Source organism: Haliotis rufescens, unplaced genomic scaffold (genome assembly GCF_023055435.1).
Source record: "Haliotis rufescens isolate VD_foot unplaced genomic scaffold, xgHalRufe1.0.p SCAF_17, whole genome shotgun sequence".
NCBI classification, from domain to species: Eukaryota; Metazoa; Mollusca; class Gastropoda; order Lepetellida; family Haliotidae; genus Haliotis; species Haliotis rufescens.
The window spans coordinates 2,313,039-2,335,900 of record NW_025963857.1 but is presented as its reverse complement, the minus strand read 5'-3'; the positions used below and the strand labels follow the sequence as shown (position 1 = coordinate 2,335,900).

The 22,862-nt window shown below is 39.8% G+C and overlaps 1 protein-coding gene across 2 annotated transcripts in view; it reads right to left on the bottom strand.

Moving 5' to 3' along the window:
• Positions 1–692: 692 nt before the first annotated feature.
• Positions 693–22,862, bottom strand: part of LOC124129976 (A disintegrin and metalloproteinase with thrombospondin motifs adt-2-like) — a 39,331-nt gene continuing 17,161 nt past the window's right edge. The window contains exons 1-9 of one of the 2 annotated variants that reach the window (XM_048397404.1): positions 14,542–14,645; positions 14,346–14,418; positions 7,389–7,612; positions 6,914–7,019; positions 6,460–6,627; positions 5,792–5,890; positions 3,795–3,974; positions 2,438–2,618; positions 693–791 (exon numbers count right to left, since the gene is read on the bottom strand). In XM_048397404.1, the coding sequence (XP_048253361.1) occupies positions 2,443–2,618; positions 3,795–3,974; positions 5,792–5,890; positions 6,460–6,627; positions 6,914–7,019; positions 7,389–7,612; positions 14,346–14,409 (1,017 nt within the window). In that variant the 5' untranslated portion in view covers positions 14,410–14,418; positions 14,542–14,645 and the 3' untranslated portion in view covers positions 693–791; positions 2,438–2,442. Of the gene's footprint in view, positions 792–2,437; positions 2,619–3,794; positions 3,975–5,791; positions 5,891–6,459; positions 6,628–6,913; positions 7,020–7,388; positions 7,613–14,345; positions 14,419–14,541; positions 14,646–22,862 lie in introns of those variants that run through there. The other variant, XM_048397405.1, reaches the window with a different exon arrangement.

Sequence of the window (22,862 nt, the reverse complement as noted above, 5' to 3'; positions counted from 1 at the left end):
GATGTGAAGATTAGATGTGTTTTATAGATGTGTACAGTAGATGTGTTCAGTGGATTTGCAGAGTGGATGTCTACAGTAGATGTGTACAAGTAGATGTGTAGAGTGGATGTCTACAGTAGATGTGTTATATAGATGTGTACAGTAGATGTGTACAGGTAGATGTGCAGAGTAGATGTGAAGATTAGATGTGTTATATAGATGTGTACAGTAGATGTGTTCAGTGGATGTGCAGAGTGGATGTCTACAGTAGATGTGTACAAGTAGATGTGTAGAGTGGATGTCTACAGTAGATGTGTTATATAGATGTGTACAGTAGATGTGTTCAGTTGATGTGCAGAGTGGATGTCCACAGTAGATGTGCACAAGTAGACGTGTAGAGTGGATGTCTACAGTAGATGTGTTCAGTAGATGTATACAGTGGACGTGCAGAGTTGATGTCTACAGTAGAATCGAAGTAGTGTTTATCTACAGCAATTCTTTTGCAATACTGTTATGATTATAATCCTAAGACATATCACGTGCGGTGTGAAAGGCAGGGTTCAAAGATAGTGCCAGACAATGTACCTCCCTAAATTCATGGGTACGAGAACATTGTATCAGTCCCCATGTTTTAGCAAATGGAATTGTGCGCATTGAGTCTTTCCAGCAAGCTCCCTAATCATGTGCAATAATAAAAAACATACAAATAAACGTTGAAACATGCAAATTTTAATGAACAAGAAACGGATTTTAATGCCCATATTGATATCAGCATGGTCGGCGACGAAGGATTGCTACTGACATGGCATGGTCTGCAAAACGAAGACACGGCAACTATGGGTCATTAAACGAGGGAATTACAGGTCATTAAACACGGTACAATAAAAACATTTAATAAGTGGAAACAGTGTAACCAAAATGAGTGCACAGGTGGCCAGGTGATCTAGCGTTCCCAAAGTCGTTTTACAAAGCTGTGACAGGATCCGTTGGGAAGACTACCCATTCTTTTTGGTTTTGCCCATCAGTATTGAAGCATAATTGACATACCTGTGTTTCCACACTGAAGCAACCGTCATTAAGGATACATACCTGTCTTCCAAGGGTGATGCGACCGTCATTGATGGTACATACCTGTGTTTGCACACTGAGGCAAACGTAAATGGGTACATACCTATGATCTAACACTGATGTAACCGATATTGGCGATACATATGTGTGATCTCAGAGTGGAGCAGCCGTCATTAAGGGTTCGTACCTATGTTTGCACACTGAAGCAACCGTCATTAAGGAAACATACCTGTGTTTGCACACTGAAGCAACCGTCATTGAGGGTACATACCTGTGTTTGCACACTGAAGCAACCGTCATTGAGGGTACATACCTGTGTTTGCACACTGAAGCAACCGTCATTGAGGGTACATACCTGTGTTTGCACACTGAAGCAACCGTCCTTAAGGAAACATACCTGTGTTTGCACACTGAAGCAACCGTCATTGAGGGTACATACCTGTGTTTGCACACTAAAGCAACCGTCATTGAGGGTACATACCTGTGTTTGCACACTGAAGCAATCGTCATTGAGGGTACATACCTGTGTTTGCACACTGAAGCAACCGTCATTGGCGATACATATGTGTGTTCTCAGAGTGAAGCAGCCGTCATTGGCGATACATATGTGTGTTCTCAGAGTGAAGCAGCCGTCATTAAGGTAATTTCCTATGTTTGCACACTGAAGCAACCGTCATTGAGGGTACATACCTGTGTTTGCACACTGAAGCAATCGTCATTGAGGGTACATACCTGTGTTTGCACACTGAAGCAACCGTCATTGCGGGTACATACCTGTGTTTGCACACTGAAGCAACTGTCATTAAGGAAACATACCTGTGTTTGCACACTGAAGCAACCGTCATTAAGGATACGTACCTGTGTTTGCACACTGAAACAACCGTCATTAAGGAAACATACCTGTGTTTGCACACTGAAGCAACCGTCATTAAGGAAGCATACCTGTGTTTGCACACTGAAGCAACCGTCATTAAGGATACGTTCCTGTGTTTGCACACTGAAACAACCGTCATTAAGGAAACATACCTGTGTTTGCACACTGAAGCAACCGTCATTAAGGAAACATACCTGTGTTTGCACACGGAAGCAACCGTCATTGAGGATACATACCTGTGTTTGCACACTGAAGCAACCGTCATTGAGGGTACATACCTGTTTTCTAACACTGACGTAACCGACAATGGCGATACATATGTGTGTTCTCAGAGTGACGCATCCGTCATTAAGGGTACGTACCTATGTTTCAACACTGAAGCAACCGCCACTGCGATTACATACCTGTGTTCCAGCACTGAGATAATGGTCATTAATGGGGATATATCTGTGTCCTTACACTGCCACATGAGTAAAGACGCGTTATTGACCTTTAGAGATGAAGACAACTTCATACCTGTATCAACCCCAAGGACCATCGCATGACTTAGAGCACGATGCCGTCCTTGTCTGGTTAAGCATAACCCCGGGGCAGCCCGACACCTTGATGCAAGTCCTGTTTCGCATCTGGGGTACGACGCCGTCGCAGGTTGCTGAACACGACCCTGCGTACAGCCACTGTGACCAGTTTGTCAGAGCTGGAGGCAAATTCAAAAGACAGTGACATCTCACAAACATGATTTTGCCTTTTCGGTGAAATGATTACATTTTTTTGTAGGTAAAAATGCAAAGATGCTGTGTTAAAGTATAGTTATGCCGATCGTTCATTATTAGATCTGCGAAAGGAGTAGGTTGGAGCAGGACATTTGTCTCAATAGAAGTGGCATAGTATTGTGAGTAAGTGATTTAGTTTGGGTTAACGCCGCTTTGAAGTCGTTCAGTTGTAGTTCAAGTACGGCGTGTCAAATTGACGTAAGGACGAAAGACCGGGGTGATGCAGGGATAAGATATTTACCACTTTGGTGAAACCCTCGTGCGTGGATATGATACTGGAAACATAATCAGCGCAACCTGATATGCCAAAGGGACGCAACTCTCCATAACACACTGCGGCACCACAAGTCATTTGAATTTTGAACTTTCATTCGACTCCACCCTTTGGCTGTGTTCCCAGTCGAATTGTCTCATTTCACAGTGTTAACCTTTTAATTCTTAACGCGCTGGATACTTATGTCACCTTCTGCGTAATTGAAGAGGACAGAAAGAAGGCTCACACAAAGTATGTTCCACATGTAACGAATATACTCAGGACACATTCTACTGCTATTTCCACGTGTGATAATTAGTTTCTTTTCTAATTCAAGCAAATACAGACCAAACAAATAATGCTCTTTACTGAATGATTATATTCAAAATATAAAATAAAAATACATATATACATAATGCCAGATCTTTAAAATTGATGACCTTGGCTAATACTCGTTCTTAAATGTCTTAAATACAAATTGTTCACATGGATGTTTAAATACTTTTTGTAGCGACATGTTAGAGATATAAACTGTTGATAGTTCAGTGGTTTTTTTGCAAGCCTGGACTGATTAAAGACTTAAACATTCTTTATGTTAATGTATCAGAACATGGATGACCCATGCTGCATTTAGACGTGGGGATTTGTACTAGTATCCGCTCATCCCGCTATTACCCATAACATGTCACCGTACCAGTCTACCCTACACTAACCTTCCCCCGCCCCCGAAAGAGAGAGATACACGTACACACAGAAGCACACCAATAATGATGACTCCCATGTAAATAAGTGAATAATTACTGAAAGCGGCGTTAAACCAACTCACTCGCGTATATTTGCATCTCACCCTCTGCACAAACACAGGATTGCTCGTTGCACACTGCTGTTCTACGCTCTTCCAAGGGGCCGTCACATGCGTTGTTGCCACAATCCAGCAGCTCTCTGGTCCGCATCTCCGTCGTCAAGCCCTCCCCACACGTCACTGAGCACTCCCCCGGCTCCCAGCAGTTCCACGGACCGTAGCATCCTGACCCAGCAGAGGATGTCATTAGAATTAAAAAAATATAACATTGGGAAGAGAATTTATGGATGTCAACTTCTTTAAGAGGAATGTTGAGTTCCCCATAATAAACTCATAAAATAAAGAAGTTGACATCGATAAATTCTCTTCCTTATGCGTATCACTTCTTAATGCCCTTCAAAGGCTTGAATATAACATTGATTATATATTCGCAGCAGAGAATCAATTGACACTTTGTCTATAGTGAAACCCTTCTTATCCGGAAGTCGTAAAACCGTATGCACCGCCTACTGGGGGAATAACATTGGGGACGGGGTTTCCAAAAACTCCGTGCTCATGATTCATTAATTGGACAAATGGTTATCCGGCAAATTACTCTTGAATTATGTATCGTCTGACAGAAGGAAGTATTAATGACGTGGAGGTAGCACCACCTAAGTGCATGTAAAACAATGCTTGGCGTAGTTTCATAAAACTTGATTTGTAATTACACAGTAAAAGTTCTTTCATTCACAATAAGAAATGACATGTTGTTAACTGCTTCCTTTGGGGCACATGGTGTGTTGTCCCCTGTGTGTGAGCCTATGTACTCCGAGCAGTTGTGGGAGATTACATGAGCTCACTCACAGGGGGCATCACACCACATACCCCGAGGGAGCAGTTAACAACGAATTTATGTCACCGACATTCATTCATACAGGTCTGAATACATGTCCGCAGTTTCATTCGTTACTCGTTGCTCTTGTGTAAAATGAAAAACAACACAACGGGCAAACGCAAACGAACCGAGGGCCTCACCTTTAACCAATTCATTCTGATAAACATCGGTTCATTTCATGAACCGAAAGAAACTGAGAAAAACAAGTTACGGGTGAAATTTGCACCCTGCGTATGAGCGAGCTAGATGAATAACAATTTCCCGCTCCTTAACCAATCAGAAGTTAGTACTTTATTGTATGGTAAGGAAGTGAGTGACGTATACCAACAACAATTCATAGCGTCATCCAACGTGGAACCATCCCTTCAACATAAACCTAACGGTATATGCTGAGTAGCGCGGTCGAGGATAAACGTGTGTGAATGAGTGAGTGAGTATGGTTTTGCGCCGCCTTTGGCAATATGCCTGCAATATGACAGCATTGTACCCATGTGGGGAATCGAACCCGGGTCTTCGACGTAATGAGCGAATGCGTTAACCACTAGGTTACCCCACCCCTCATTTGATGGCGTGGCAGCTTGATGCGAGAGTGACACAAAGTAGGTCCTCGGCGTTTTTCAATTTGGAGACACCCGTGAAGATCCATCATCAGCAACCCATCATAAAAGGCGACTAACGTGGTCAGGCTCGCTGACTTCGTTGATTTCATGTCAATATATCCCAATTGCGTATATCATTGCCTATGATATCATACACTGAATTGGCTTGTCTAATCTCGACTGCATCAAATAGCTAGACCATTGCTGAGTGCGTCGTTAAACAACCAACAAGCAAACATTTTGGTAAAACCGACGAGTACGGTCGGATGCCGGATCCTGACATACCCCGAAAACCTGCCAGGGGTGGGTAGGGCGGGTACAGTGGATGGAGTGGTCAGTGATGGGGATCAACTATTGAGTTGACAATAGACAGTTTGTTCTAAAATCCAATCCGCACAACAAATAACCGTACTCTTGGTTACACAAGAGTTCGTTATTAGAAAGAACAACGTTAATTGCCATTCAAGGAGATGGTATATAGCTTTGTTTAAGCCGACTATGCGTTAGAGCCTGGTTAATTTAGCGTATCGTAAATGAACATGACGTGCATCTTATTTCCTACACACCTGACAAAGCTGACCACGCTGCCCAGGGTGTTGTGGTTGGCATCATTGTAGTTGAAGTGGTTGGCATCATTGTAGTTGTAGTTGTTGGTGCAGGTGTGGCTGAAAATATTGTTGAACACATTATTAGTGACATAAGCCCTAATGATCCACAGCAACAGTTACGCTCAAAACAATAAATTAGATTGTATTAGTACTTACACCAACTTGTATTGTATTATCTTCCGTGAAGTTCCCGTGAACTAGACTTTCAAAAGTTGATTCTCGCTCTTTTTCGGAAAGGTTAAATTTAATCATGCCTCCCTAACCGTCCAAGCACCTGCTAGATGGGTCTCAAAATCCACCCGAAGTATGATAGCCGGGTCAGTAGGTTACACCCAACGGATAGCATGACTTTCGCCTTTCTCCCCCAATAAACAGAAACGCCGTGCTATAACTTATAACTGATGCTAACAGAACCATTACACCCAACTCACTCACTGTATGACACGTTTCAAAGCTATGATGTTAGATATAGATGAACAATGTTTGATAATCTAGACAGGTTATTCTCCAGCATTGACAATATATATTATCTAACATCTGAGCTTCCTAATATAATACGATTTCCAGGTCGATATACAGGGATCAATAGGTCATTAGACAATTGAAATATGAATGTGTTTCAGTACTTGTGCAAGCAGGATCGCCAGCACAGGATACAGTATCGTTTATGGAGCTAGGTCCGTCGCACGTTCGCCCGGCAATTCCCTTGTCGGTGCACGTTCGATTCCTAACCCTATCTCGCATGTCCGTGTCACAGTTACAAGGTCCCTCCGATGTGTCCCAAGCGGTCCATTCTGAAGTAAATAAACATATGATGCGAATACAGTACATGCTTTGTTCCAGTGAGACAAATGCAACACTTAAGGAAGACACGGGCCATATCCCCTGACAAATATATTTAAAATCTCCATCGAGTAGTCTGGTGGTTAACACTCGTAACCGTCATTGTAGATAACTTAACAGAATAGTATTTCATAATGCATTTGCATACAATGTTCTGTGGCAATGTTGCAATGACAGCAATGTTGTTCCTATCATGACACGTGACAAGGTTGTGTATTGTATTACATATTAACTCACCCCCATCGTCATCAACAACAATGAAAAGCCTCAAGTCAGTTTCTGGTATAGGTGCTTTGTCGATGCCCGTGATCCTCACAAATATTGCTCGACCATTGTCACAAACCTTAAAAAGATGAAGAATGCGAGAATTATGATTGAAGGTTAAAATAACAATGTTCGAATATCCTGCCCAACGACAATACAAAAACATGATTGCATATCGTCAGGATCGTTCTGCGTGCCACGTTCATATGAAACATCAAGAATTAGACGGATTTCATCTAATCATTCAGGTGTATGGTGAGAAAGAATAGATTGTTCGTCACGCTGACGTCCAGGATCAATTGCCCCCGAAGGGCTTGACTATTGTTTAACTTGACATTAAGACTCATATACTTACGCGTGTGCAATGTACATCAATTGTTAAGGCTTTTATCGTTTAATGGACATCAAAAAGAGGAAAACACACAGATATTTCAACACAGGTACTTACGGAGTTATCCTTCACGTCAATTGGGACTTTCAGTGGGTCCTCGGTAGGAGGGTAAACAATTGAGAAATTCCCTCCCGTAAAATCATCAGGGGATGATAGCCCCAATCCCGTGATTGTGTAATCAATTTGGATGTCTCCTTGGACGATACCAAACCGTCGCAGTGTTATATTGTTTGACTGTCCCTCGAAGAGATCTTCCACAACGAATTCGAAAAAAATCAGATCTGCAGATAAAAATTAAAACAGAATCAAAATTTCCTGTTTGTCACTTCCAAGGGGCAAAGGTATTTATATTACTGGCCTAAATGTAGCAAACTTTATGTTTCGGAAGAAGAAAAGAATAAGTTCCGTAACGGCAATGCCTCGGGTGGTTTTACATTTGTACTTCTGTTGCAGGAAAATGACTATGTCAGCAAAACATGGGGGACAAGTCAAAACATTTTGCAATGAAAGTCTCCAACAACAAGAACAGGTTTCATGCAAATTGAGTAGGTTCCGGTAGTGTTCGAATGCAATGTCCCTTAGCACGTCATAGAAGTGTAGCTACATTAAATATTACTTCAGGGAAATGCATTGTAGCTACTAGTTACAGATGACATGATAGAATATTATATATGAAACAGTTCCAACGATGATTTACCATGGTGCTGTCTTTTCTTGTGGAAACCTATCTTCTGACAAATCTATTTGGGTTCGAATCCCGGTTCGCCCCGATTATGTTTTCAGGTTTGTCAGCACCTTTGTCAGAAGCTTTCCCGGGGGTCACACCAAGTAGAACATTTACCGAAGCTATTTTTCTATTGGTAATTGTAGAGAAGATGTAGAAAATGTATCGTCGTTTGACTTTGATTTTGTCATGTTTTTCAACTAGGCGCTCGTGGCTTGTTCAGCACATTGGAATTGAACCAATTAGGGTTCATAGAATACACCAGGTTTATTCTGGTATGGTAATACGTCTGATAAGTATATGCAAATGGCATCATCGGAAGGATTTCTTGTTATTGACTAATCAGTTCGTTAGGTTTAGATTTAGACAGTAAATTTAGAATTTAGACACCATACAGGTTTAATTAGTATCTGTTTTTCGTGTGAGGGTTTATTTCAGCTACCATGCTTTAGTATTGGGGGCTTTTCTTACAAAACGTGATGAACACAGATACAGGTTCAGGACAATTTCTAAAAAATGAAAGCAAATGTCATCTGAAGGCTACTGAGAAAACAATATGTGAAATGCTGGACTTCCTCATTGATAACATCTACGAACAATTTTTTTGGGAAAGACACTTAGGCAAGAAGTAGGCATTCCCATGGACACCAATTGTGTTCCCCTTCTTGCGGATCTGGTTCTTTATGCATATGAATCGGAGTATCTGCTCGGATTGGTAAAGTCAAAACAAGGTCATTTGACCAAGAAGTATAACTTAAGCTTCAGGTATATCGATGATCTGATATCGTTCAATGACAATCAAATAGCCAATTCCCTTCCACTGATTTACCTAGCTGAACTAGAAATAAAGGAGACCGCTTCATCTGTTTCATATTTAGATCTATGCATAAAGGTTCAAAACACTCTCCACAAGACTGTACGACAAGAGGGATAACTACAACTTTCACATAGTCAACTTTCGCTTTGGCAAGTAATATTCCAGCAGCTCCAGCTTTTGGTGTTTACATTTCACAACTCTTGAGATACAATCGAGAATGCCCTTTCTACCAAGATTTCAAAGAGTGTCATTCGACTCTTGCTCAGAAGTTGTTTGATCAAGGTTACAACATTCAAGGCCTCAGTAAAGCTTTCAAGAAGTTTTATTGTAGACATATGGAGGACATTTGATAATTTGACGAATCAGTGACAAAAATGACGTCCGATGGAAGGGTTGTGTCGCTTCATTTAGATATGCTTTTGGCTTTTTTTATTTTGATTACTTCACTTAAACTGTAAATACAAAATGTCGCTACAGCATGTCAGTTTAATTTAATCTTTCAGAAGTTTGAAAGCACTTTTTGAAATTGAATTAATTACATTTGAGAGAGATAAGAAACCTTTCAGGCTGCCAGTGAAACAGGAAGAACATTTCAGTTTTCAGAGTCAAATGAGTCAGTTGGGCGTACACCCATCGAATCTACTCTTTGGCCAGCTGGTTTACCACATTTAGATCCAGCATGCACAAAGTTTACACTTTTCTTCAGTTGAATCTGACACGGATAGATCTGCACAGTCATTTATTACTGTCAATAGTACTAGTTCTAATATGTTGAACTTGGATAAGGCTTTGTTACCAGAAATTTCAATGGATGAATGGCCTGGCTGGGTTCGGACTTTTTAGATGAATGCTGATTTAAATCAATGGACATGTAGAGATATGAGTCGTTTCTTTAGAATTCTGCTTTCAGGCAGGGCTAGGAAAATCTACTTTGATTCTCGGGGGTAATTAGAGGAAGTTGAACATGCTCTTATTTCTAGATTTAGACACAAAGGAACTCAGGCATTGGCGGATTTTGATTTTAGATCACTATTTCGACAGTCGGGAGAGAGTAAATTTGATTTTGCAATTGGCCTCAGTTGTTTATGCGAGGTAGGTTACACAATAATGGATGTCAAATCTATGGAAACTTTGTGTGTCAGTGCGTTTGTCTCCAGTGTTGAATGTAAGGATCTCAGGATAATGTTACGACATCTTAAATTTCAAACTCTGGATGAAGTAGTAGCTTTTGCACAAGAGTGAGAATCGATGGAGCAGGCAGATAACGGTAGTCGTAGGTTAGTTCTGGCAACTACAGGTTGGATTGAAAAGTCTAAGGTGAGTTATACACTTGAGAAGTTAGTTGAAACTTTGTCATTAGAGATAAAGCAGGAGTGGACAAAGTGTGACATCGTCATGTTACAGAGAGGATCAAATGTGCTTACTGTCAGGGAATTGGGCATACTGAGGATAAGTGCCATAAGAAATTGGGTACTTGTTATGCGTGTGGACCTTTGGATCATTTGGCGAGAACATGCCAGTTCAGAGGTAGCGATTCTGTAGGAGGTAATGTTGGTAGGTCTATGCCAGCTAACCCAAACCAGTGGTTGTTAATGAGACCCAAATGATGGGAACAAAGTGAATGATGTTAGAATTGGATTATACGGTTATTTTCTTTGCCTGAGTATTTTGTGCCTCGACGTCTGGACAGTACTCGTTCTATGGTTGACAATTGAGGCAGGATTATTCTGACAAGACGGAATTACGCCCTATTGATGTGAATTTGATTGGATTAGGTGAGACTGAAGTAACACAACCTGGCTTTGTAATATTCCTTTGACTTAAGGGAAAAATACCAATGTGTTACTTTGTTGTGGTGAGAGATCTTTCTTTATGGTGGATTTGCAAATGGCATGAAGTCCTTTTCGATATGCATAGGAACAAGTTTACAGTTCGCTCATGGTAGTGGTGTTCCCTTACACGAGGTATATAAGTATATTCATTTTGGCATTGTTACTTCGGATACTGTTGTCATCCCCGCCAAGTATGAGATCATTTTCCTGAAAAGGTAGATGGATACTTTAATGAAGATGGATGTGTTGAATGTCAAATCAGTTCAGAATGTTGTGCCAAGACAAGACGAAACTTTACGTAAGTGAGAGGCACAAGAATAGGGACTTTTTCGGAGTTGTATTGAGTCAGCTACCGAAAGTACTTCTTTGAACAGGCCCAAGTTTTGACAAATGTAATCTTGGTGATTATTCTAATGAGCATAGACAGAAATATAGAACAGAGCAGTTCTCATTTTGGCCACATGACTTAGGTTCAACTGACAGGGTCAATGATGAGATACATACCAAAGATAATAAACATATTAATGAAACGCCATTGAGATTTGCTTTTCATAGATATCCTGGGGATGGAATGGGATGGTATAAATACAGATCAGATTGAGGGGTCACGTTTGTTCTCATCTCTGGACTTAGCATCGGGCTATTTGGCAAGTGGAATGAAACCAGAGGATAGGGCAAAAACAGCAATTACAACAATGGGAATGTTATATGAATTCAATGTCAGATTATGCAATTCAGGAACATTTCAGAGTTTAATGCATGGACTGTATTCTGGCCAGTTTGAAGTTGAAATTCGTCATGTCTACATTGACGATATCATAATATATTCCAGAACGTTTGGGGAACATTTAGATCATTTGCTGGAAGTAGAGGTGATGAGAATAAATCTGAAGGTACAACTCCAAATCCAGAAAAGGTTTCAGTTATTAGATATTGGCCCATTCTTCAGTACGTGTCAGAAGTCTTGGGAGTCTGGATTGTATTACCAGCAATTTATCAAGACAGTTTTGTCTATTGTGACACCTTTGACTAAGTGGACTGTGAAGAGAGCTGAATTTGTGTGGAGTGAGGTTTGTTAGCAGGCATTTTATTGTTTGAAGGATATGCTTACATTTTTTAGTTTTAGCATGTCCTGATTTTGAAGAGGACTTTGTTGAAGATACAGATGCTAGTAATGTGGAACCTTGTTTCGTCTAGAATAAAGGTTTCTGAGTAACTTCTGATTGCATTATCACGATCAGAACAGAGCTATTGTGTCACCCATAAGGAAATGTTGGCAGTAGTGGAAGATAGGAAGCATTTTAAGCCCCATCTGATAGCATGTAGTTTTCTTTTGGGTTATGGAAATGGAAGGTCAGGTGGATGGGTAGTTTGAAGTTCTGACTGATTATGATTGTGAAGTACAACATATAGCTAAATAATTACTTTCTAGTGCAGACACATATCAAGGAAACCCTGCAAACAATGAAAGAGAGAGGACATTGCAGACGTGCAGATTGAAAGCCCTTTGGAATGGGCACAGTGACAGGAGTTTGGTTCCCTCGTGGAAGCCATTGACAGGAATTAATACAATCATGTAACGAGACCAGTTACAAGGTTCATGAACGGTCTATCAGATCAGTGGGATTCCTTGTATGTTGTTGGTGGTTTTTAGTCAGGGGGCTGTACGAATACAGTGTCAAAAAGGTACTCCCTCTGTCAATGATTGGGGATGTCTTCAAATGTTTACTTGAGTTATCAGCAGGTGGGGGCAATTCAGAAGATAAAGCCAAAAGGGAGACCACGGTTCTATTGGCCTGGTTGAGCCCATGATCATGAAGCTCATGTTAAAATTTGTTCAGAGTGTATAGATAGGAAGACGGATTGCCAGCAGAAAGGCTGGTCTACAAGGTTCCTGAGTATTTTTCCATTTGAACATATTGCAGTTGATATTTCTGGACTGTGGCTGGTAGTGTCGGAAACAATTATCTGCTGGTTGTGCAGAACTATTTTAAGCTGCACTTATGGAATTCCAAAACAAGGACACGAACTATTGCTCGAAATTGGTTGACGAGTTCATTTGCAGGTTCGGCAAACCGTTTTCATTGCATTTGCCAGGAACTAGGAATAAAGAAAACTCAGACTAACACGTATCACCCTATGAGTGATGGATTAGTGGAACAATTTAACAGGACTTTGTCTAGCATGTTATGTCAGTACGTTAATGATTCTAAAAACATTTGGATTTTCACCTTCCATAATAATGTTAGCATTCCAATCTCAACAATTACCCACTCAAACTCGACAAAGCCATCTCCTCCACACTCCATCCCACATACATGACCACCCCCATCATCACCATCCCCTTCAAAGGAAATGCTTCCCACATCATCAGCCACCTCCTCAAACAGCAAGCCAACATTGACACCTACTTCACCAGTTCCACCTCCCTCAATACTCAAAATCCCAAAGGGTGTAGCTTACAAAATTGACTGTGATTGTTGAAAAAAGTTTCAAGCATTCACCTGAGATTGTGGAATAACCGCCTGTTATATATGGGGACGATATAAATTCAGACCGTGCACAATATAGACTCGATGAAGTGAGGGAGTCACTATTAGAAAGAAACTACCCTAGAAAAACAGTATAGAGCTACATCACAAAACAAGGCTAAATCACAAAACCGTTGTGATCTTTTAAATCCCAGAGATAAATCTAACGAGAGTGTTCTCCCTTTTGCTACAACCTTTTACCCCAAAACCCGGTAATATCACAAAATAAACTTATTAAAACTAAAAGACAGAGCCAAAAGCTGAAACAGATTCTTACTAGGGCTTCTTTCTCGAATGGAAAACAAGAATGTAAAACAGTACAAAAGTGTAACAGACCAAATTGTGGTACTTGCCCTCATGTTTTACAATGTTGTTCTTTTACATTCAAAGACGGAAAAACTTTCTATGTCCGTGAAAATATGAATTGTGCTTCGAAAAACTTGATTTATGTCCTACAATGAGCTGGATGCAAGGCCGAATACATTGGACAAACAGGGGACACAGTAAGAGTGTGAGTGAGGAGGGTCCACCGACAACAAATAAGGGACCTCTCTTGCCGGTGTATCCCACTCAGTCAACACATTGATCAGTGTGCCGGGAATAAAACACCAAATTTTGTGATATTCACGTTTTACAAATCTGACAATGATGCACTGGCATGTCAGCCAAAGCTGCTATTATGCTGGTACAGTGTTATCGTGGCTACATTTTAGTGACATGATATCGGCAGCAAGTAAATTGCCCCTGGCTGTTGTAAATGAACTTTGCAGGTTTGGTCGTTGGGGAAGTATCGGGATGTGACGGTTTCTAGAAACCTAACTGTCCATATATGTCAACAATATCTTTACTGTCTGAACATAATACCAATTCGCCTTCATGATAAAATTGCTTCTTTGGCTACGTATTCAAACGATACAAGTAACTGTATTTCCAAAAAGACAATTTTAAAGGAATGAATTAGGCGACAAGATTCTCCAATTAGTAATGAAACAACCAAGTCACATGAGAGTGCTGTATTTTCCTAATTTCAAATTCAGAAATGGTTTTGTTTGGATCCTCGAGTTTATAATAAGTGACCATTATACGGAATTGACATTTAGGAATACTCGCCTTGGGCGCCAACGCTGCACGCGCACAACACCAGGGTCAGCAGGGCAACAGGCAGTGGCAGCATGATTGGAAACTGGAAGCAATGAAAACTGTGTATTTAGATATATCTTCGAATAAAGGTATATAAATTATCCAAACAATACTGAACAAGCATCGTATAAGGGGTTATTGCAAAGTAATGTTCATAACGCCTTACCTTAAGAGATGCGTCCTTTCCGTATCATTCAGAGGGTACCGACTGAAACGCGTGGAGAAGCCGGAGCCTTTATCTATTCAAATCTGTATTTAAAACGCAATCAGATGTTTCTGGGCGTTTTGTCACATCAGTATTTCATGGTGACGTTCGATAACGATTGTGGAGGATGGGATTATAGTTCCAAGACAATAATCCTCGATATCCATTAATTCAATGGATACGCCCCTCTAAAAATTGAACGGTGGTAAAACTGACATTACTGGTTGGTTGGTCTGTCGGTTTATTGTTTAACCCCGCACTCAGCAATATTCCAGCTATATGACGGCATTCTGTAAATATTCGAATCTGGACCATACAATCCACTGATTTATATCATGAGGACACCACTGACGGTAAAATTGATGGTATGACTGAAACAAGTGTACTTTATACATTGAAGTTGATTAAAAACATACAAGAAAACACACCCGACTTAACTAGAAACTGAAAATAGGAATCTCTTATTGTCTCTCGATGCGTGTCTCCAACAGTATGTATTCCGGGGAACAAGTGGTCCAAGCACACCATGCGAGTCGCCTGATGAGGATGGGGTGGCCAAATTACTTATACCATCAACCTCTGGTTTTCTTCGCCCAGACTCCATTAATTACATGCGTTTTGCAGATTCCACTTCACTCATTCAAAATAGGGTTTATGTTTCCAGAACAATTTAATGCATTTTTAAAACAAATGTGTATATTAAGCATTCATTGATATTGAGATGTCCTCATACATTGATAATGAACTTCTATCGCCAGTTTCATTTAGATAGAACAATTTGTATTTATATATTTGACAATTTGTCAAGGAGTTGCCAAGCCGAACCAGGTGAATCTGGCAGTAAACCAATAAACCAATTGGTAATTAGTGCAAATAAAGCTTGAGGCGATTAGTGACTAACACCTTTCTCGCCACACCCAATGATGATGATAGCCGGCGCTGTTCATTCATGCTGTAAGTTAGGTCGAGCTACAAGAAACCCACGTTTAGGTACTTGAAGGCTCCACAGGCACTGAAAGTAAGTGTATGAATGTTGAACAAAATTATCACAGTCAGCAACTGATACCATGGCAACAGTTCAGCAGATCGCATAATAGGTATGACGTATTATGGGGCGGCCAGTTGCGAGTTAAGAATAACATTCGATTAGTCAATCTAACGGCTGCTTACCTCACAACTGTGTTAGCATGCTATTTTTAAGCGTCACGGGATTTTGTTTGCTCAAACATGTTTATATCACCGGTGTCATGCACAGAAAGGGAAATCCCTGGACCACCAGGGAATAACAAGTCCAGCAAAATAGCGGTGACAATTATATGAATGGATCAATGTTATCAGTGATGACACCACATGTTCGCAAGAGGTCTTTGAGCAAAACGTTACATTTGGTCATGTTTTGTATCAGTCGTTCGTGCTTCTGGTCTTGAACAAATTTCAAGCCAAGGTCTAGACATTGTAACTAGTGTATGTTATGAACAAAGCCTTTATATCTTTTTAATTAGGGTTAATGGGCGATCTTTTTGTTCAAAAGAGCAATGTCTCTCCTTTTGAAATGATATAAGCGACGGTCCAACCTGCCGCTTCCGGTCTGGTTTTCGGATCTATGCGGGCTGCGACAACTAATAACATGTAGAGACGGAGCCAAGCTAAAGCGTTTCCCTGTTGCACCTTCATTCAAAAACGGTATGACTGAATATTTTAAACTAGCACTTAATTTGTAGTGATTATTAGTTTACAATATCAACATTTGTTGAGTCTTCAACTGAAAGACGAAATTACACGATGGAAGATAACTGGGAAATCACAATGAAAAACAGTAGTATACATGCGTGCCTTTACAAATAATTGAAGGAGAATTAACATTCAGAATAAAAGAGTTTATCTTAATTGTTACTTTTATGTCAAAATTAAAGTTACATCTGACTTTTATTTTTTAATTCTGACATTATTTTTTTAGAAAATAAATATGCCAAACGGAAATCTACCATGCATCTATCAAGCAATCAGTTGCTCAGTTGCAATTAATATACATACCAGTCATTATACAGTTTGAAATAATAGATTTGCCCATATTATTCAGTCCCTTGCAAAATGTGTCCCACCATTAAGTGGTCACCACAGGTGTTAATTCATTGATCCATCATTTCTTACATTATTTTGATACTCATGCTCTTCAAATAGGCGTAAATTACAGAGATTTGTCCAAAAAAACAACCAGACGTGCATGATACATAAATAGATGTAACTCAAAGTTGTATCTTTTTGTTTAGTAACAAAATATTTATCATTATGTTGACAAGTTATTTCCCTTACAACCCATACACTGTCCTGCTCTACCCATGTATCCTGATTTTCATTCAACTATACTTCAAGACACCTGTAGTATTAAGTCTATTTATTAGATATTATTATCATATAGCAAATATGATTTTAGAAGGTTTATAATCAAATATTCTGATGATGACATAAATGCAAATTTAACCCCACAATAATTCCATGTAGATGGATTTATGTATGTTATTTGTTGTTGCATATAACAGTTTATACTTATAAATGTTACAGTCAGTGTCTATTATCAGGCACATGTATCTTGACTGAATCACTCAGGCAATGCATGTATTGGCTTACAGTTTCAATCAGTATACATTTTACTGAAATACCTCCTTAATTCAATCTCATTTAATTTGGATCTATACTGATCTTACGAAGATCTTATAAGTAACTTATGTAAGTGAATTGATTGGTTCTTCAAACATGAAAGGACCGCCTCCGTGGTCTTGTGGTAGAGCGTCCGCCCGGAGAGCGGAAGGTCCGGGGTTCGATCCCCGACCGCGTCATACCAAAAGACCTTCAAAGATGGTACTTGTTGTTACCCTGTCTGGCGCTCGGCATTAAGGGGGTAAAACAAGGACTGGTCGGCTCGGAGTCAGTATACCGTGTCTGAGTGGGGTATTCATGTGAAACTGCAGCATGGTGTCTCAGTGAGCTAGCACTCTAAATTGGCATCAGTCCGGACTAGTACAAGCAGCCACACACACATACGTGCATGCACGTCGCTATATAAGTGCAATAATTTGACGCTACGTTAAACCCCATTTCACCTCACCTCACCTCAAACACATGAAATTATGCTGGAAAGTCCTTTCGTATGTTACTTATCTTGATTGACATAACATGCAGTTTTGTAACAGATAATGAATGCTAAAAAGTCATGCATGTGTAATCTAATACTAGTATACATGCACAAGTATACCACGATATCAAATAAAATTATAACACACATTGTGCAATGCAGATATCTGTTGGTGTAAAGAGAAAAAAGATTAGCATTAATAATTTGTTTATTTGGGAATTCAACACATCAGTTCAGAATAAGGAAACAAAAAGCATAGCCTAATGAAATAAAGAATGAGCTGCATCTGTTTTACAATCATCTGATGATTGTCAATGCAAACTGTATGTAGACACTTAAATGTTAATAAAATCATCATTATAGAGATTGAAATGTATATGAATTTATTGTTCCAATTTATAAGATGAAAAACTGTAGTTGGTATAAGAATAATATGGTGTATAAGGTATAATATGTTTTTAAAGTAATATTTATAGTGTCTTGTGTCTGAAGGAAAATACATTTTCTAATTTTTAAAATGTTAAAAAGGCCTCATTAATATATATCTTTGATTTATCATATTAAAATATGATCATGGTAGTATTTGGCAAAAACAGGCACAATTCTGCATAAAATCTGTTTATACAACATGCACCAACTAACCCTTAAATATCAAAATGGAGTTCAGAGATATCCATTTCTTTTGTATTGAACATTGTATAATGATATGATAATAATACTGACATAATTTGTCGGTGCCTGTTTCTTTTACAATATCTTGAAAACACTTAACCTGATAAATACTTATGCTGTCAAAATTCACAACATTTAGGCTACTGGCAACGTTTACGTTGCATAGACCTTCACATTTCGCGTACCGCATCGCCTAACCGCTGTACTGATATGCATGCGTATGATGTAGCCTGCTTGGTGATACTACAACACAGATATGGGAACGTGTACAATGAAAATCTACTTCATATTTAAAAGTGTGATATTCAAACATCAAGGGCAACACTTTCAGTACCGATTGCAAAACGTCAACAAAGCGACCTGGAATGAACGATCAGCTGATCTCACCGCCTCGCTTCGAACGGCTATCTGGTGGTTAACTGTGCAATATAATCATCCCTGATGTATCATTGAATCACGGAACATTTATTTCCGGACATGACAGTAGATAAATCATTGTTTACTGTCCACACACCAGCGTGACCGTTGCCGAGAGAGGTGAAGGTTATACTAGTTAACTGTCTTTAGATGTCAAGGTCCCCGGGACGGCTGAAGGGGTCGGCCTTTTAGGATGGTAACAATGTCTCCGAGAAAGAACAATGATGACAATAATGAAGAGCACAGAATTGCTGGAGGATAGACGAACCAGAATGCTGGTTGTTGGTTGTTGTCGTGATTGTTGTGGCCCCCAGACGAAATAACGATTCACTTTGTGTTGTCGAACGTCTTTGTCTTGGTGCTTTGAGGTACCTGAGATCGAATTTCATCTCCACCAATATATCCCAGGTAGACGTTGGTGTTCTACCGGATATTTCTCTTTTGACAACACAAGTCCGTCTGTGGGTCCACAACGTTTATTCGTGATCCTAATATGTCTATATAACTACATAGTAGTATGGCCAGGCAGGATCTCTGAGGCGTAGGAGGGACAACCTGCCTAGCCGCTGTCCGAGGGTCAAGTCTCGACTCACAGAAAGCGTACTATCTTTAACCCTCACTGTCAGACTGCCATGTGTCGTGTGATGTTACATATATGGTTAGCCTGCAGTATCCCACACCTCATCCACAAAGGTAAGCTTCAATGGTCAACCGGCCATTCTCTGGCATTTATTACAACCGCTGACCCTCACATGATTCTGTGCTGCTGGCCATGGTAATGATACCCCAGCTGCTGTTATAATTTGTATTGGCCGCACTCTCAATACTTAAATAGATATAATCAACTTACTTAACTGAGGGAATATGTAAAACGTATATAGACTCCCTGTTAAAATATACAGACTCCCTGTTAAAACCTATATACCCTGCCAAACTGCCTATGATACATGTAGTTCGCCGTCAGTTTAAGGTTGGACCGTCCGGGTCAGCGCACCTAGCGGGTTAGCGAAGGGAAGATAAATTGAAAAACATCGCCCATTGAGGCCTGGATTTTGTATTGAGATAAGATATATATCAGCTACGGCTACAAAACCAGATAGTGTTACATAAGTCTGAATATAATCGAAAGAAAGAACACTTTGCAGCAATATGATTTTTGTGACAAGCAATCTTTTTTATGGCAGCCTGAAGTATAATTATTCTTTTCAAGCACTTTCGCGGGCCATTTATCTTTCTCGATAAACTCGATAAACTCCGGTCTACTGAGTTCAGGCATATCAGCAATAGGATGACATAAAACATTACTGCATCCATGTATATCAAATATAACTCTTTGATAATATCAAAGGTACAGCTCGATCATAATCTAAAAGACAATGTATGGACATGGCAATCGCAGGAATAGTATTTCAACATGACGTGAAGCCGTGTTTTTGTCTGTGTGGTATGAATTGATATGTTATTAGTGGATGCAATGTGTTAATTTTGTTGTGATAAGGTTAACGAATATCGTAAAGTTTTGCCATATATCCCCCAAAATGTAATATTGTCATGTCGTACCGTCAGGAACCTTTGAGTCGTGAGTTCCCAGTGTCACGATGTCTTGATGTCTGAGCATCGTGTATTCATGTATATACATTTATTTGTCTTTACCTTCGTATCGAGCGGTAGTTCTTTCAAGATCTTCATTTCAAATTCCACTACCAAATATAATACTCTATATATTAATATCAATTAAAACCTGGTAAATGACCTAAGCTGGGGGAAAAAAATATCTAATTATAGCCTCTTCACTTAAAATATTCATTCATTCGTGTATGCATTATCAATGGCGTGAGAACGTTTGACGCATTCTTTGGGTCAAAGGTTACAATGTTATTATTTGTGTGACGGCTCATCTTCGTCACATAATATAAGTTAAAACAGGATCACTCGGGGTACATGGGGTTTTATGCGTCTCGCGTTAGGTTTTATACCACGAGCCGAAGGTGAATTGTATAAAACCTAACGCGGGACGCATAACACCCGAGTGATACTGCTACAACGAATTTATCTTACCGATATGTTTTAATCTGCTGTTGTGAAAGATTTGAAACAAAGTCAAAATTGATAGAATACACCTGTTCGGTTGAGATGAGGTTAACTTGTTCCAAGTCCTGTGACCTTCATTGACTCGGGAAAAGCGTGGAGCTTTTGTTTCGAAGCGGGGTATAACGGATATAACGGATCCACGTGCAGCCTGTTTTCTTCGTGGCGGGGTACAAGGGATTATTCTCCCTCTCAGACATTTATTTCCCTCGCAGGCGTGATATATAGTATCTTATTAAGTTCACATGGACCAATCAGATCTCGCTATTTTGACACGGGGTATGATAAGAGAATTTGCAAAGTCAGGGACATGACATAAATTTACAGTTTTAAAAATATACTCTTAAAAAGAAGGGCATCATAGAATATTGTAACAATTCCTTGCGTATACAGCTGGAGACCGTCCGAGGGCAGGCAGATATTAAATTCCCCCAATTTGATATGACCAGTGAGGATGTTGCCTTTGAGGTGGAGTATTAAAGTGCTGTGAGTGATACTACATGTATACCTACTCAATATGAACTGTCGTCAAAACTGACAAGACCTCGACCTGAGTTAATGAACGTGAATTCGTGAATGACAACATATTGTCATGAACCTGCTTCTGTTGTCATTATAGACCCCACTTATATTTTGTTTTTAGACAAAATACATTGTACATGTTTATGTGGACATCGTCAGTTGAGTTGTGACCTGTAAAAACAGATTTTATTGTGTGATACCTGAACTTGTATAATGTATTGTACTAGCATTTGTATGTGTAGATTTGTAAAATGCAATTAGCAGTATTGGAGTAGGTAAGACTTCCGCTCGTACCCCCCTCAAAAATATATATAATTTAAAGGACCGAGCGGCAATGCACACATCCAGTAGCGCTACACACATGCGTAGGGTGTTATTCCTGATTTTGACACTTTCAAGTAAGGTTGATTAATCTCTGCTTCTGTTTTCTGCTTATCATTTACTTGATTCCATTCATTGTTTGTGTTCGAACTAACAATGCAGCGTCTGCAATGTCCAAAAAGATCAATGTCTGTGATAAACAGACTATGGAACACATACCAACAAACCCAAAATGTTGATGATCCCAGGTCAACGACAAGAGTATAGGATTGATAGATCCGAAACCAGTCTCTACGAAATGGATCTCAAACAACGAATCAAATTGCTGCAAACTTTCATCTAGCTACAGGTATAGCCTGTATGTGACAAAAGTGCTCCAGTGTATTTGGTGAAGGCAATATTTGTTCTGATTTGTTTAAAGTAAAATAGTATTAGGCTGTAAATACAATGTCAAAGTTAAAAGGAGGTTTGGCAATAGTGTCGCTGGCACCTTTATTTCTAGTTTTATCTGTCTTAAAGGACGTGGAAAATGGCTACTAGTATTTATCTGAAGTTTTCCAGTTGCCCATCGTCAAAAAGATCAATTTGTTACAGAAAGTGTAACGAGGATATAAAGATGTTTTATTATTGACCATTTACTCCATACGTTTTACTGAAAGGCAGTGACGTCACACCAGCGAGTCGATGACTTAACGTTCGCTGTCATGGTTACGTAATCGAGTGGAAACTGACAACAAACATCGAGTTGTGGTGAGTATCCAGCCACTAATGTGACATATCGTGTGAGTGAGTGAGTATGGTTTTACGCCGCTTTTAGCAATATTACAGCAATATCACGGCGGGGGACTCCAGAAATAGGCTTCTCACATTGTACCCTTGTCGGGAATCGAACCCGGGTCTTCGACGTGACGAGCGAACGCTTTAACCCGACCGCCCCTCATTGTAATGAGAACAACCAGAACCAACACGCTACTGACAGGACACGAGGGTCACCTACCTCAGAGCCAAGAGAGGAACATACACATTATCGAAACAGTTGACCTACATTCGGTAAAACCAAGACTGTAACAAATATATTTCATTCATGTTTATTAGGCAACAAAAAATCGCAACAAGCTTTCACTGACCA